Raw genomic sequence first — 18,499 nt, 5'->3', positions numbered from 1 at the left:
GTTGTACTCTGTTCAAAATAGGGCTTCTACTCACCACCAATCAGGAAAAAAATGAAAATTGGCATATACTTGAGGCTGATTGACAGTTGCAAGTTACATAAAAGCAGGCTCTGTTGCACATGTCTTCCATAATACAGTCTCCTATAATCAGATGTATGTTCAGTACAGTTCAGTTCATTTCAGTCCAGTTTAGTTGCTCAGTCATGTCTGACTCCTTGTGACCCAATGGACCACAGAACACCAGGTCTCCCAGTCCATCACCAACTCCCAGAGATTATTCAAACTCATCTCCATTGAGTCGGTGATGCCATCCAACAATCTATCCTCGGTCCTCCCCTTCTCCTCCTGCCTTCAATCTTTCCCAGCATCAGGGTCTTCAAATGCATTAGCTCTTTGTATCAGGTGGCCAAAGTATTGGAGTTTCAACTTCAGCAATTTCCAATGAACACTCAGGACTGATCTCTTTTAGGAGGGACTGGTTGGACCTCCTTGCAGTCCAAGTGACTGTCAAGAGTCTTCTTCAGCACTCTAGTTCAAAACCATCAATTCTTCAATGCTCAGCTTTCTTTATAGTCCAACTCTCACATCCATACATGACCATTGGAAAAACCACATCCTCGATGAGACTAATATTTGCTGGCAAATTAATGTCTCTGCTTTTTAATATGCTGTCTAGGTTCATCATAACTTTCCTTCCAAGGAGTAAGCATCTTTTAATTCCATGGCTGTAATTACCATCTGCAATGATTTTGGAGCCCCCCCCCAAAAAAAAAATTAAAATCAGCCAATGTTTCCAATGTTTCCCCATCTATTTGCTATGAAATGATGAGTCCAGATGCCTTAGTTTTCTGAATTTTGAATTTTAAGCCAACTTTTTCACTCTTCTCTTTCACTTTCATCAGAAGGCTTTTTAGTTCCTCTTCACTTTCTGCCATAAGGGTGGTATCATCTGCATATCTAAGGTCATTGATATTTCTCCCAGCAATATTGATTCCAGCTTGTGCTTCTTCCAGCCCAGTGTTTCTCATGATGTACTCTGCATATAAGTTAAATAAGCAGGGTGACAATATACAGTCTTGATGTACTCCTTTTCCTATTTTCAACAAGTCTGTCATTTCAAATCCAGTTCTAACTGTTGCTTCTGACATGCATACATATTTCTCAAGAGGCAGGTCAGGTGGTCTGGTATTCTCATCTCTTTAAGAATTTTCCACAGATTATTGTGAGCCACATAGTCAAAGGTTTTGGCATAGTCAATAAAGCAGAAATAGATGTTTTTCTGAAACTGTCTTGCTTTTTCAATGTTCCAGTGGATGTTGGCAATTTGATCTCTGGTTCCTCTGCCTTTTCTAAAACCAGCTTGAACATCTGGAAGTTCACAGTTCATGCACTATTGAAGCCTGGCTTGGAGAATTTTGAGCATTACTTTACTAGTGTGTGAGATGAGTGCAATTGTGTGGTAGTTTGAGCATTCTTTGGCATTGCCTTTCTTTGGGATTGAAGTGAAAACTGACCTTTTCCAGTCCTGTGGCCACTGCTGGTTTTCCAAATTTGTTGGCATATTGAGTGCAGCACTTTCACAGCATCATCTTTTAGGAATTGAAATAGCTCAACTGGAATTCCATCACCTCCACTAGCTTTCCTCATAATGATGCTTCCTAAGGCCCCCTTGACTTCATACTCCAGGAGGTCTGGCTCTAGGTGAGTGAACACACCATTGTGATTATCTGGGTCATGAAGATCTTTTTTGTACAGTTCTTCTGTGTATTCTTGCCACCTCTTCTTAGTGTCTTCTGCTTCTGTTAAATCCCTACCATTTCAGGTCTTTATTAAGCCCATCTTTACATGAAATGTTCCCTTGATATTATCTCTAATGTTCTTGAAGAGATATCTAGTCTTTCCCATCCTTTTGTTTTCCTCTATTTCTTTGCACTGAACACTGAGGAAGGCTTTCTTATCTCTTCTTGCCATTCTTTGGAACTCTGCATTCAAATGGATATATCTTTCCTTTCCTCCTTAGCCTTTCACTTATCTTCTTTCACAGCTATTTGTAAGACCTCCTCAGAGAGCCATTTTGTTTTCTTTGCATTTCTTTTTCTTGGGGATATTCTTGATCCCTGTCTCCTGTACAGTGTCCCAACCCTATGTCCATAGTACATCAGGCACTCTTTCTATGAAATCTAGCCCCTTAAAACTATTTCTCACTTCCATTGTATAATCATAAGGGATTTGATTTAGGTCATACCTGAATGATCTAGTAGTTTTCCCTACTTTCTTCAACTTAAGTCTGAATTTGGCAATAAGGAGTTCATGATCTGAGCAATAGTCAGCTTTCAGTCCTTTTTTGTCCTTGTTTCCCTGTTTGAGCATCAGTTCAGTTCAGTTCAGTCGCTCAGTCGTGTCTGACTCTTTGTGACCCCATGAATCACAGCCCGCCAGGCCTCCCTCTCCATCACCAATTCCCAGAGTTCACTCAGATTCACGTCCATGGAGTCAGTGATGCCATCCAGCCATCTCATTCTCTGTCGTCCCCTTCTCCTCCTGCCCCCAATCCCTCCCAGCATCAAAGTCCTTTCCAATGAGTCAACTCTTCGCATGAGCAGGCCAAAGTATTGGAGTTTCAGCTTTAGCATCATTCCTTCCAAAGAAATCTCCTTCAGAATGGACTGGTTGGATCTCCTTGCAGTCCAAGGGACTCTCAAGAGTCTTCTCCAACACCACAGTTCAAAAGCATTAATTCTTCGGTGCTCAGCCTTCTTCACAGTCCAACTTTCACATCCATACATGACCACAGGAAAAACCATAGCCTTGACTAGACGGACCTTTGTTGGCAAAGTAATGTCTCTGCTTCTCTATACACTATCTAGGTTGGTCATAACTTTTCTTCCAAGGAGTAGGTGTCTTTTAGTTTCATGGCTGCAATCACCATCTGCAGTGATTTTGGGGCCCAAAAATATAAAGTCTGACAGCCACTGCCAAACTCCTCAATCTGAAATACAGTGGTTTCCTGAAATAGACCTCTCCTTCCTTCTCCAGTCTTCACTCTTAAACACCTGCCTTAGAAACACTCTACATCAAGGCATAATGAACTGCTTGATTGTTCACACTCTTTTGCATTTTCAAATACTCATTTATCTGCATCAACTTCCCTTCCATGTTTTCCTTAGTAATTTGTGACTGTCCACTGTCCACTTAGTTTCTCTCCTCAGATTTTCATCTGGTCATTGGATACATTTGGAAATTTTCTCGATTGATAGCCTGTCACAACTCTGCATCTCTCTATGCATTAAGTTCCATGTGGCAAGATTGGTACTAATAGGATTCAGTTTATTTTACTTGAGAACAATAGTGTAAGAAATCATTGAAATATATTAAAATGTACCCTTAACTAAATAAAACCTAAATGAGATCATTTATAATAGCTCCATCATTCAAAACCTAATTTAATTTACACCTTTTCCATGAACCCTTTTAAAATCCACTCATTTAAGAATCTTTTTCTAGGGACTTCCCTGGCGGCCCAGTGGTTAAGACTCTGCACTTCCAGTGCAGCAGCACATGTTCAATCCCTGGTCAGGGAACTAAGATCCCACATTCACAGTGTGGCCAAAAAAGGTTATGTGTGTGTGTGTGTGTGTGTGTGTGTGTGTGTGTGTGTGTATATAAAAGCAATGAGGATTTACTATATAGCATAGGGAACTAGATTAAATGTCTAAATATATATATATATATATATAAAAAACCTTTCCATCTTTTGCATTCCTAAGACACATGCTTGATAGTTTTCTCTGCAATTTGTCAATATCTTATTTCAGTGGAACTTAAACAGGTGCCTTTTCTTTGACAAACATCATTTGTAAATCATTCTTTCTCAATTAGAAATGAGTGCTTTGCTTTATTCATTAAAAATTACAAATACATACTTGCTATGATGATATATCAAAGAAAATAAATTGAACCCACCCTCAGAGAACTTACATTTTTAATATGGGGAATAACAAATAGAAGAGGAATGAAATTTAGAATTGTGACAGGCATAGAGTGAGATTTGGTAAGAAAATGTTGAGGGATTAAAATTGAAGTGACTGTTTCTGCCCCTTTTGAGTTAGTAAACTCTATCAGGCTGTGGGATGTAGCTCATAAACCTAAATTAATTTCTGTGTTTATAATCTTCAGAGATTCTTTTTTTGAAAGTATAGCCACTTTCTAATAAAATAAGGTAAGTGTTCTGGCTTACCTTAGTCATCTGCTATAATAAAAATAAGTCCATTATGTTTGGGGCAATGAATTATGCTCAGGAACTGAGATTGTCTTTACCAATATTTTAAACACAAGATCCCTGTAGGAAATTCACAAATGGACAGCATACAGGGTGATATCTCTTAATAAGCTAAAAAATAAATAACAAACCCATGTTAGATTAAATATACCATTGTTCCAGGCAAGGGGAGAAGGTAAAAATACAGTCTAAATTTAGTTGAAATATATTCTTTCTGAGTTTAGGTTTCTGGAAGAGGTAGTTTTGCCAACCAACAACTATGCCCACTGGGGCAGTTTTGCCAACCAAGAGCTAATGCCCAGTGGGCAGTGAAAAATGGAATGTTCCTCAGTTACTAGAGCACCTTGCAGGGAACCCTGATGGTGTTTGTACTGAAGGGCAGGCTGATATTCCTGGGGTTCTTGACTGATTTTTCACTGCTGCTGATAAAATAGTCACCTTTATTGTGACAGAAATTAATGCTCAAGGTCTTTGGAGAGCTAGATTGGCTTGGTTCAGGAGGAAACGCTGGGATAACTCTCACAAACTCTGTATTTATAGACCAAATGTTCCCTTTGCTGTAGTTGCTTGTCCACCAGTTTTTATTGAAAAACCCCCAGCTAGGTTCCCTCAGCAGCTGAGCTACTGTTTACAGTTAGAACAGATGAGATGATAACATCCAGACACAACTTACTTCATTCTTATATCAAAGTAACTTTTCTTCTGGAAACAACTTTGCTTTTTGGGGATGAACAAATGGATTTGAAATTATAGTAAACCAATACACAACAACATCTGAGATTGAGTTTGCCACACATACCAACATTTGGCAACATTACCAAAGAGGGTTCTTGGCCTTCTACAATTATTAGAAATTGATTAGCAGCCAGACAAAAAATTCAGTCAAAGCTTTATTGAGGCTCCTGCTGCAGCAGTGGGGAACAAGAATAAACAATAAATTCCCTTGCTGGCTTGGTCCCAGTGGGGGGCAAGCTCTTTCCTTACACAGAGTGAGGGTAGGGCCAAGTCCAGGGGATGGGCCAGAGGGGCAGCTTACCTATTTTCCCACCCCTGAGGCAAAGTTTTAAGCAGGGGCATGCACAATACCCTGCTTTTCTCCAGGCTCTTCAAAAGTGGCAATTAGGTTGTTTTGTATCTTCTGTCCAGCATTTGTCCTAACTGTACATGTGTGCAGTTATTTTTAGTCTGATAGAGTTTCTCTACATTTTGTTACTCAAGCTATATCCAGGTGCAAGCACCGCCACATTGCAGCAAAGCATCCCAGATTCTAGGCCTGTCTCAAGTGGGAATAAAAGCAGTCATGCAGCCTATTGTGCAAGCTTACTGAAATCCCTCTCACTGTATTGTCAGACACTCCTCAAAAACCTCTCATGGAAATTACTCACTAAAAGGCACATGCAGGAGTATTCTGGTAGCAGGTATGACAAGCCTATGGTCAGATGAAATAGTTCTCCATCAACTGAAAAATAAAAGACCAAACAAAGTTCTGGATTTAGGGTTATTTCTAAGATGTTATATATACCACAATTTCTATAACCAGCCCTTAAGTTATGTATGTATCATTGAGCTATGATAAAGTATGTGTGTGTATTAGTCTCTCAGTCATGTCTGACTCTTTGCCACCCCATGAACTGTATTTCGCCAGGCTCCGGTGTCCATGAAATTCTCCATACAAGAATACTGGACTGGCTTGCCATTCCCTTCTCCAGGGTACCTTCCCAACTCAGGGATTGAACCTGGGTCTCTCAGATTGCAGGCAGATTGTTTATAATCTGAGCCGCCAGGGAAGCCAGTGATAAAATATGCCACATATTAGATAACTTTCCCTAGGATACAGATTATAAATAACAGATTTCTGGGGAAAACAAAATGGGATCAAAAAAGACTTTCTAGTGGAGACGTACCTTAACTGATTAATGAGAGAAAAATGAACAGTAACCTACTTTATATAATAACAAGTTACCTAGGACAGAATCCACAATGGCACACAGGGCTGGAAAGTATCTAGTGCTATCACAGAAGCTTCTAATTGCCTCTTAATACTCATTTACTCACAGCACTGTTAGCTAGGCAGGAGACCACCTAAAATAAAGACAATTTTTCCCAGTACCTGATCAATCAGGTATCGTCATGTAGCTAAGTTCTGGCCAACAGGAGATAAAAAGTGAGTTGTGCAGCTTAAAAGATGAATTCTTAAAGGGAAAGAATTATGTTCCTTCTTCCACTTCTCCTCTATCTTTCTGTTTGAACTATTGTGATAGTTAGAATTCCACCATCAGGACAAGAGGAATTGTAGAAAATTCTCCACGAAGTTTTAATATTGTTACACATTTTCAAGGCAAAAAAAAAATGACAACTTATTTTTCAAAATATTTTCAAGGTTATTTGTAAGTGGAATAGCTTTGCGAGATAGCAATGTCTTTTTGAGGGACAGAGAGCAGATTTTCTTTGACTGAAATAATAAACGCAATATTGCCCTTCAGAGCAACAAGTTTGCTGGCAGTCCCTTTAAAGATGATAATTAAAAACTCCAGATGTGAAAAAAGCCCTCCAAGTAAACATTATTTACCTGAATCTCTCTGCATCACCCTTGTGGGACTAGGGGGCACTGGGAGAATTCACATTAACAGGGAGCTCATTCTGTCTGTTGTGCGTGAGAAATTATGGCACTTCTCTCTGGTCCCATTATCTTGTGCCTTTTACCAACATTTATGACACTGAAGTAGGTTAATCTGTTAACTTTCAGGTAGGGTAGAACTTCAGACTTTTCACAATTCTTGATAAAGGGTCTATCCTAGCTTCCCCAGTGGCTCTGTCAGTAAAGAAACTGCTTGCAATGCAGGCGACCCAGGTTCGATCCCTGGGTCAGGAAGATCCCCTAGAGAAAGGAATGGCAACCCACTCCAATATTCTTGCTTGGAGAATTCCATGGACAGAGGAGCCTGGTGGACTACAGTCCTTGGGGTGATAAGAGTCACACACAGCTTAGTGCATAAGTCATCCTACAGATGATAGATTGAAAGTTGGAAGCAGCCTGGATCTCAACATATATGCAAACCTTCTTTACATTTGAACCCATATCTTTAAATAATGCAGAATTTATTTCCTTCAACTGCCATATTGTATGGACAATCGTAGCCCAAAGACATTGCAGATTTTATTCTAGACCACTGCAAATAAAGCATATATTGCAATAAATGGAGTCATACATTTTTTGTTTGTTTGTTGTTTCCCAGTGCATATGAAAGTTATACTTACACTAGTGTTCAGTCGCTAAGTCGTGCCTGACTCTTTGCAACTCCATGGACTGTAGCACACCAGGTTTCCTATACCACAGCATCTCCCAGAGTTCGACCAAATTCATGACCATTGTGTCAGTGATGCTATCCAACCATCTCATCCTCTGCCATCTTCTTTTCTTTTTGCCTTCAGTCTTTTCCATCATTAGGGTATTTTCCCATGAGTACACTCTTCACATCAGGTAGCCAAAGTGTTGGAGTTTCAGCTTCAGCATCAGTCCTTTCAACGAATATTCAGGGTTCATTTCCCTTATGATTAACTGGTTGAATCAGCTTGCTGTCCAAAGGACTCTGAAATCTTCCCCAGAACCACGGTTCAAAAGCACCAATTCTTCAGTGCTCAGCCTTCTTATGGTACAACTCTCACATCAGAACCTGACCACTGGAAAAATCATAGCTTTGACTACATAGGCCTTTGTCAGCAAATTTACACTAAACCATAGTTTATTAAGTGTGAAATGGCATTATGTCTTTACAAACAGTCTACACATCTTAATTTTAAAAAGTATTATTTGACAATGCAGAATTGACAAAGAACTCTGTTTTATAAAAAAATGCAATATCTGAAAAATGCAATAAGGTGGAGCACAATCAAAAGCAAAAAATGCATAAATTATACATAAAATGACATATGCCTGTACTAGAATTTAAAATATATGGCACTGAGATGAGCACCTGGCAACTAGATCTCAAAATAGGAAGACCTGCTTACTAAAGTTTATGTAAAAGTTTTCTGTTAAGCTGAATAAACACATAATTCTGGGAAAATGTTATGAAAGTTTCATTCATTCTCCGCAAAATTCTAGAAGAGTTTACTTAAGGCTATTTTTGACCTCCTGCGAATTTTTGCATGCAAGGAGGGACATGCTGATCAATATTCATCGCAAACTGATTTATGACACTAATGTCTCCTGAGAATGCTATTTTTTTTTGTCCTTATTGTCTCTGAATGAAATTCCAACTCCATTGCACAGCATAAAATGCTCTTCATTTTCAGTCAGTCCTTTTCATCCTAGCAGCCATCTCTCCTTTCCCCTTGTTTACTACAATCCATTCCACCAATATGACATACTTGCCACTCTTTATTTATCATGTGCTATGACCTTTCATGTCCCTTGTCTTTACATATAATGCTTTCCCTGTATATAACAGTTTTCCCTATTTCTTCATCTCACAAATTCCTACTCATCGTTCAACTCTTAAGTTAAAAATGTCATGTTTCCTTCCTTGATATGAAACTGTCAGCTGTCACTTTTTATGTTGTCAGTGCCTTTACTTCTAGTATCAGATTCCTCTCTGGTCTTCATATTCTCAACATCTAATTTGTCATTGCAGTGAAATAAAGTAGGGAACCATTCTAAACTATGATTAAATAGATTGTCAGAGGAGACCTGAGAAGATAACCTTGGATAATTGCAGACAAATTTTTGTGTGTGCATTACACTGTTTTCTAACTGCAAAATCTTTTCAAGTGTTGAAATACATCTGTTGGTTTTAATAAAGACACCAATAAAGCAGCCCACAATGACACTATTATCTTTTCTATAGAATTTTCTCATTTTTTTGAAGATTTTTTAAGGAAAAAATGTAGTATATTTATTATTTTCCAGCAGTTTTGCCCTAGTATTAATAATTTTTATTGCATTATCAAAACAAAAGTAATTTCATTGTTAATCTGTGGACTACATAATACTGTAAAGAACATTAAAATGGGCTTTTACCAGGTGAAATAAAATACTGATGACCTAGGTTAGACTTCAGTAAATTATAAAATAACAGCTGCTGCTGCTGCTGCTAAGTTGCTTCAGTCATGTCCGACTCTGTGCGACCCCATAGACGGCAGCCCACCAGGCTGCCCCGTCCCTGGGATTCTCCAGGCAAGAACACTGGAGTGGGTTGCCATTTCCTTCTCCAGTGCATGAAAGTGAAAAGTGAAAGTGAAGTCGCTCAGCCGTGTCCCACCCTCAGCGACCCCATGGAGTGCAGCCTACCAGGCTCCTCCGTCCACGGGATTTTCCAGGCAAGAGTACTGGAGTGGGGTGCCATTGCCTTCTCCGAAAATAACAGCTACTGTATATCAAATATTTAATTCACAAGAGAAGTTGTCAAATATAATGTCATTTTTATTGAAATGTTGCATAAACTTCTTTGTACAGACTGTGTGTTATTGAGTTTTATTAGGAGAGGGTTCATATAAAAGACAGATTGAATGAATAGTGGTTTATAACATACATGATTACACTAAAAAGTCAATGATGCTATAACTTGTGAACTTTTAGTTACATTTTATTTCCAAATACAAGGTTATGCTAATAGGCTCTATATTTGATTTCTATAATGTGATCAATATGCTTAATTATCATGTTATCATTATTTTCATATGAGCTTCCCTGGTGGCTCAGTGGTAAAGAACCTGCCTTCTAATTCAGGAGAGGCAGGCTCGATCCCTTGGTCAGGAAGATTCCCTGGAGAAGGAAATGACAACCCACTCCAGTATTCTTGCCTGGGAAATCCCAAAGTCAAAGGAACCTAGCAAGCAAGAGACCATGTGGTCACAAGAGTTGGACACAAATTAATGACTAAGCAGCAACATTTTCATACGCATTTAGCTATATATTTGTATATGTTCACATTCTTTAATAATGTCAAAACTATGACAAATTATTGTATAGAGTGATTTTATTAATTGGTTGAGCAACACTAGATTCAGATAAATCAATAGTATAATTTGTTACTTTAATGTGTATAAAGAAATAGAGTAGCTTGAAGTCAATTATTCCACTAAAACAATGGAAAAGAAAAAGTGGGAAACTTTTCTTACATATAAACTATGTACCAAGAACTATACTAGGTGCCCTTCATGAAGACACTTACCAATAAATAAAATCTCTGCAAAAGCAATATTTAATTAAGTTTTAATAATAATACCTTAGTATTACAGCATACTTCTTTTGAGTTAGATTTTCAATTTAAATGAAACAGAAATGCAAGTCAGATTTTGTAAAGCATTTAAGATGATAAAAACTTTCTAGTGAATGCTCATTTCCCTTCTGGATGCTTTTGCTAGCTAAACTGTCCATTACTTGTCCTTTAAATTGCCCCTATTGGTTAATTTCAACATATTGTAAGACTGAGAGCTGCCAGGCAACTTTTGAGTAATCAAGCAAAGAGACATTATATCCATAAAGAGAACACTTGGACAATCAAAAATATTTCATCATGGCTGGCATTTAGAGCAGCATAAACATCTTTTTAAAGTTCTCCAGGATTTAAAATCAGTTTAAAAATCACATTTTAGACTTAGAAAGGATACTAGAGGATGAATTTTTAAATCTATGATCTAAAACTATTTTATAGACTAAGTAATGTCTTTTTATGCTTTTGCTTTATTAGAACCTGAAAAGTATAGAATTGAGTCTATTTGCCAATACTATTCATAATGTTAACTAGTAAAGCAAACAATTCATGACATCTAATCTTATTTAAACATAATCAAGCCGCAACCCTTTTCCACTCTAAATCGTCTTATGGCTTCCTCTTTCACTTAGGATCAATGACTACATTTGTTTTAGAGAATAGACAAAATCTAAACACCTATGTGATGTCCCTGTACCTGAACCCACCAGCCCATCTGCCACACTGCCCATAATCTCTGCTCCTGGTGCTCTGGCCTCTGCTGCCCTTGAAACTTTGTACTCATCTGTTTGAACGTGAAAGTGTTAGTCGTCGTTCAGTCATGTTCTACTCTTTATGACAACATGGACTGCCAGCCTCCTCTGCTTAGCTGGCTTCAAATTTTCCCCTCTTAGAAGTTCCTGAACTCTCCTCCAACCACTATTATTCTCATGAAATTCTTGGACAAACTTCATCTTCCCAATGACACATTTTCTGGTGTTTAAAATTGTGACCACATTTCAGTTGTAATTGATATTTACAGTTCTAATTCCCATTCCCACCAATTTCACTCCTGATCTCACTTTCCTGCTCTGTCAACAGTGTGTATTTTGGCTGTATACCCTCTAGTAGAATGGAGTGCAGGGAATTTTCTTCTTGTTTTGTTCATGGATACATTCACAAAATTTTGCATGGTATGTGACATATACCAGGCCTTCAAAATCATGTGCTGAATAAATGGGTAAATAAATAAATACAACACTGTATCTTAATGTGATGCAATCTTCATGACTAGGATCAAATAAGCAAAAATTATTTTTATTAGGAATAGACAATGTATTTCTACTTCTGTATTTATGAATGTATTTCATGTAAAATTTATGCTGTAATATTTATTTTCCTGGGTTCTGATCATAACTCTCAGTAATGAAATAGCAAAATAAGTCCATCAAGTAAGTTTCAGCAATATTTACTCAGGCTAATATTGTTGTACTCTTTTTTCCTATAACATTTTGTCTGTCCAGATAAAACATTAGCTATTAGTATAGACACTAATTAAGATAGTATGACAATATGTGTATAAATTACTTCATTTATTTAGCGTTCTAAACTATGAATACTGATCACAAGAAGTAAGCATGATCTACATACTGGAAAAATCAATTGCTGAACAACAAGTGAAATAATTGAGTTTTTCTGATTATCCTCAATCTTAAGAAAAATTGAAGATAAATATCTTATTAGTTTTAAAATAGACATTCCTTGATATTTATTAAAATAATATATTGATTACTTAATTACATATGTAAAAACAGTTTTAATCTAATATTCTAGAAATAGTAGAAGTTAGAAAACTATAGTAGTTTTAATTTCATCTAGTATATTAGAATCATAGGAAGTCCAGGTATAGGAAATTAGTTATAGAGGAACTTTAACAAAAATTTCCATGTGAAGCAACATTTTTAACACATTGGAGGCTCAGGTTGTGGTTGAAATTTTATTTTTCAAGGAATTTCCTTTCCTCTATTTGTCATATAGACAGAAATACTAAATCATGTTTTCTCAACTGTGTTTTTAGGTTGTATTCAGTTGGCGGTCGTGACGGAAGCTCCTGTTTGAGTTCAATGGAATATTATGATCCTCACACAAATAAGTGGAATATGTGTGCTCCAATGTGTAAGCGGAGAGGAGGTGTAGGAGTGGCCACATGCGATGGTTTCCTTTATGCAGTAGGAGGTCATGATGCTCCTGCTTCAAATCACTGTTCTCGGCTACTAGACTATGTAGAAAGGTGAGAACCCAATACATGGTTAAAATGAAAGACAGAATGTGAATTAAATTGATACTTAATGCAAGTGACCATATCAACAAAATATGCTCAATCTGCCTAAGCTAAGAAAGTACTCCTAAAGCTGTTTCATTAGTCTCTTTCTTTCTCCTTCTCTCTCTTTCTCTTGCTTGTGTATCACACAAACACACACACACTATATGATGTTTTATTTTTTCTTTCATCATCCTCACTCCTTCCCTCCTTCTTTCTTTCTTACCTTTTCAACTAATATTTTTTGAAACCTTACAGTACTTTTTAAATGTATGAATGCCTGTTAATTTTCTTTTAAAAATTGCATATTTCATTTATTTGTTTTATTCATCCTGTCTTATTATAATGTTCTACTACTCACTTCAAATTTGCAAAGATGAATTATGAGCTTTGTTTAATGCCATACCTTTTGCAATGTAAGACAGATTTATTAAAACTGTATTCTCTATAATCTTGAAGTATAACAGAAATATAGATTCTCTTTTAACTGTTCCTAAAAATGCCAGGTGCAGAGGTTGGCGTGAAAAGTCACCTTGGCTTCAGTCTTCGTCCAACAGTGGACACACTTCTGGCATGGTTATAACAAATTTCTCTTTCATAGCTGCACATCACTTAGCACTATTATGTCACGTGCAGTAAGAATTTGAGAGACTTTTAATGATATTTATATTTTCAACTGGACATGGAATGAAAGACTGGTTCCAAACTGGAAAAGGGGTACATCAAGGCTGTATATTGTCACCCTGTTTATTTAACTTATATGCAGAATACATTATGAGAAATGCTAGGCTGGATGAAGCACAAGCTGGAATCAAGATTACTGGGAGAAATATCAATAAACTCATATATGCAGATGAGACCACCCTTATGGCAGAAAGTGAAGAACTAAAGTGTCTCTTGATGAAAGTGAAAGGGGAGAGTGAAAAAGTTGGCTTAAAGCTCAACATTCAGAAAACTAAGATCATGGCATATGGTCCCATCACTTCATGGCAAATAGATGGGGAAACAATGGAAACATTGACAGACTTTATCTTCTTGGGCTCCAAAATCAGTGCAGATGGTGACTGCAGACATGAAATTAAAAGACTCTTGCTGTTTGGAAGAAAAGTTATGACCAACCTAGCAGCTTATTAAAAAGCAGACTTGCCAACAAAAGTCCATCTGGTCAGAGCTTTGGTTTTCTCTGGTACTCATGTATAGATGTGAGAGTTGAACTATGAAGAAAACTGAGCACCAGATAATTGATGCTTTGAACTGTGGTGTTGGAGAAGACTCTTGAGAGTCCCTTGGACTGCATGGAGATCCAGCCAGTCCATTCTAAAGGAAATCAGTCCTTAATACTCACTGGAAGGGCTAATGCTGAAGCTGAAACTCCAATACTTTGGCCACCTGATGCGAAGGTCTGACTCATTTGAAAAGACCTTGATGCTGGGAAAGATTGAAGGCCAGAGGAGAAGGGGACGACAGAGGATGAGATGGTTGGATGGCATCACCGACTCATTGGGCATGAGTTTGAGTTAACTCCAGGAGTTGGCGATGGAAAGGGAACCCTGTCTTGCAGTCCATGGGGTCTCAAAGAGTCAGATACAACTGAGCAACTGAACTGATTACATAAGGAAACATGATGATATATGAAGAAGTGAGATTAGAGAATATTGAAATTATTTTTTTTATCAGCTGGAATAGGATAAGTAATTCTACTGTAATGAATAACTTCAAAATTCTCAGTGACTTCACACTGTAAACTCTTTTTCTTGTTCATGCCACATATCTATGAGAGCCATGATTTTATTACTCTGGTACTCAGAATGAGATATAAGATAAAATACGAGCACCTATTGGTTTCAATGTCAGAAGGGAAAAGCTAGAGAGTAGTACTACATTGTTCATCCATTCATAAAGATTCAACCTTCAAACATTAAAAATATAATTCTCCTTTACTTATGCTTTGTTGACAACTCAATCTCATGGCCACCGAAATTTTCAGATTGTGGGAAGACATAATCTGACGTACCTGGGAGAGGAACAAGAGATGTCTAGCATATCATGCTGATGAATATAGCAATTTTTATCTTAATATTAGGAGATCAAATCATTTATATTTATGTCTGTTAGTAGAATAGACAGCGAGAGAAGGTGCCTCTCTCTCCTTTATGATTTTTTTCTAAAAATACATGAGCATTTTTACTGAGAATAAAGTCATTGGAAAGAGATAGTTTTTAGAAAACAGGCTCTGTTCAGACTTGAGGTACTTATTGGATAAAATACAAAAACATGTCTAACAATATTGTTACTCTATAAATGGACTGTAGATATATATATATATATAAAGAATAGCATTAAGCTCACCATAGTTTCATTCCACCATTATCTTATCCAGTGAAATTAGGAACTATAGGTACTACAGCGAGGATGGTGACCAGAATACAAATTAATTGATGTATACTTTTATACACACAAACATATAATCATTTATTTTAAAATACTGCCAACAGAATGGCAGGTTATTCACATTTTCCTCTGTAAAATTCTTGGGAAAAAATGACAAAGAAGAGGAATATGACAAGGCTCTGAATTTCACAGCAAATATCTTATATATAAATGCCACTAATTAAATGATATTTCATACACATATTCTTTCCCAAGTTTACTCTCTAATGTATTAAAATGATGTTTGAGAACAGAGGCATAAATAATACAGTCTAGGAATACATTTATCATGCAAAATTATATTTAAATAAGCATAGTTATTTTAAGTTATAGGAGTACAGTAGGAATGAATAGCTTAAGTAATGCGGAAGCACACAGAACCATTATTATTCTTATCCAAGCTCATACCATGTGTCAGGTTGATAACATTTTTGCACTTTTTATGAGATATATTCTATATTGATGATTTCACATGTAAATCACCAATAAATCAGAATACATAATGTTGCTCTGGTAGAATTACTTTGCACATATAATGTAAGGAATGTTTCTTAGTGTATAACCATAGGCAAACAAACCAGGAATAGCAGGTAGTGTAAATGCTGTTTTATAGATAAATAAATAGATACACAGACCAAAATTATTTTACAGTGATTTCTTATAGAAGTGTGTATGTGTGCATGCTCACTTGTATCCAATTCTTTGTGACCCCATGGACTGTAGCTCACCAGGTTTCTCTGTCCACGGAATTTTTCAGGTAAAAATACTGGAGTGAGTTGCCATTTTCTTCTCTACTTATAAAAATGTAAATACATTATAAACTAGTAAAGTACAGTTATATAACCTCTATCAAAAATTGTAGAATTGGGCTTTCTTAAATGCAAGGAACCTTGGCATCTTAAAGCAGAACAGAAAAGACAGCAGGGACTGAGTAAGAACAGGAAATCTGGAATAGTTAATGGAAGAGTAAAATCTAATGTTGCAGACAAGCCTCATTCTAGTGATAACGTCCTAGTGAACAAAATCAGTGTCCAAAAATGCACTAAGTTCTAGCAGAATTTAGATTCAGAAAGTACAATTCATTAGAAAGAGCACATGCATCCATCTATTTACTTATTCAATAAATATTGTTTTGTGTGTACTTCTCACTGTACTAGATAGATATTAAAATGTTTTAGAATAAAGAGATAAGGAAATGAATAATTATAACTTTAAGATCATAAACAAATTGAGAAATCAAGCAAAGGATCAGAAAATATGCTCAAAGACATGAGTACCATTGCTAGCTAATAAGAGATCAGGACCATCTTTGTCCTTTAAATCTGCATATCAGTAATGAAACATAATAGGAAAGGGGTGCCAAGATCAAAGGAACTTCCTAAACTCACCTTTGTAGTATCTACTTTGTTTCCTCCAATCTTTCTCCTTAGAGTAAGTAGCCAGAGGAATATTTTCATGATGCAGAATTGGCCTGGAAGTGCAATGGAGTTTTCCTTTGTTTCAATTGTATCAACATAATAAAAAATAATTTGTTTTGCAACAATTTTCCCACTAAAATAGATTCTATGTGCTGGTCAAGATTATCTTGTCTATGCCTATATTATTCCACTTGGCTCAATTTCTGGCACTGATTTAGCACTCAACAAACATTTATTGAGTCATTAGACAATAAGTTAAAAAAAAAAAAAACCCTCAAATTTATCCAAGGAAAAATCTCATGAGATATACTGTAAATAGGTAGTCAGAAGGAAAGGTAGATTTTAAAAGAAATGGATGGATGGCTGTTTAGATGGACTGATGGAAATATATGTAGATAAATTTTGACTTTTTATTTCTCTATTTGCATGTGAATAGCCATTTCCATCATCATAAGCTGGGGATTCTTGATTTATATGTATATTTTAGGCATACTTTTAATAGAAAAATTTTGATGAGACAAAAATATTAAGTAAGCATTATTCATGTATTAGTTGAAAATTATATTGTACTTTATCAAACACTATTAACAATGCTCACAATTTTTGATATATTGCTCATAATGAATATACAACTTTTGTTCAAAATCTACCAAACTCTACTACAGTAATAACTGAAAAAGTCATAAAAAATAACAGTGTGCTATGTGCTTAGTCAGGCCCAACTCTTCGTGACCCCATGGACTGTAGCCTGCCTGGTTCTTCTGTCCATAGGAATTCATTACTGTCATCATGCATGTGTGAATGCTAAGTCACTTCAGTTGTGTCCAACTCTGTGTGACCCCATGGACTGTAGCCCACACAGTTCTTCTGTCCATGGGATTCTCCAGGCAAGAATACTGAAGTGGGTTGCCATGCCCTCTTCCAGGGTATCTTCCTGACCCAGCCAGCGTCTCTTATATCTAACCTGCACTGACAGGTGGTTTCTTTACCACTTGCACCACCCGGGAAGCTCATCTTCCCAGGTGAGCTGGGAACTGGCATCTTATGACTCGATTTTTTTTTTTAAATTTTATATACATTTTTAAAAATATAAATTTATTTATTTTAATTGGAGGTTAATTACTTTACAATATTGTATCATCTTTAGATCTTTGTTAAAAAATAAAATAACAAGATTTTCTGTCTTTACATTTAGTAATTATTTTAAAAAGTACCATAAATATTAACATGTAAAGCAAGAATTTAATTTTGAATTCTTTCATTTCTCCTGATTTCTCATTGTAACCTTCTGGTTTTGATATGATCCAAGAATTTCTGAGCACTGAAGATAGATGATAAAGGAGAGACTTATTTTAATTTTAATTAAGGATGCTTAGTTATACTAAGGCTTCATATGGTGTATTCATATATTAATTAATATTTGTATATATATATATGAGATTTTTTTTACAAAAATGTAATTAGTTGAATTGTTTAAGGTTAAAATGTTAGATAGACACTTTTGCACTTTTTAATAAGTATTAATTTTTATTCTCCTTAAAATATTATTGTTGGAGCCAGTCAAATGAGTATAGCATGAAAAGACTAACTGGGTTTTTTGCCATCGCTTTTCTATTATTGTGCATGTATAATCTTTGCTATTTCTTTGATAGCTAATTATGTTCAAATTTTTATAGAAATATATACAATAGATGGAGATCCTCCTACATAAAAACAGGGGCCCTACTTTATATGTAGATGCAATAATTATTAACCTAGGCCATAGCTATACTACTTTATGTTTGTGATTAGATATTTTTCTCAATGGTTTGTGAGGCCAGTGTTATCTTTGGAGTGAAAAGATGGACATGGGGAGTGA

The 18,499-nt window shown here is 36.2% G+C and overlaps 1 protein-coding gene across 1 annotated transcript in view; it reads left to right on the top strand.

The window, feature by feature from the left end:
* KLHL1 (kelch like family member 1) overlaps nucleotides 1–18,499 on the top strand; it is a 548,398-nt gene that overhangs the window by 507,776 nt on the left and 22,123 nt on the right. The window contains exon 9 of the mRNA XM_004012176.6: nucleotides 12,551–12,763. Within this exon, the coding sequence (XP_004012225.1) occupies nucleotides 12,551–12,763 (213 nt within the window). The remainder of the gene's footprint in view (nucleotides 1–12,550; nucleotides 12,764–18,499) is intronic.

The sequence above is a fragment of the Ovis aries genome, chromosome 10 (assembly GCF_016772045.2).
Source record: "Ovis aries strain OAR_USU_Benz2616 breed Rambouillet chromosome 10, ARS-UI_Ramb_v3.0, whole genome shotgun sequence".
NCBI classification, from domain to species: domain Eukaryota; kingdom Metazoa; phylum Chordata; class Mammalia; order Artiodactyla; family Bovidae; genus Ovis; species Ovis aries.
Note: the sequence above shows the minus strand (reverse complement) of the source record. Positions and strands in the feature narration are given on the sequence as shown.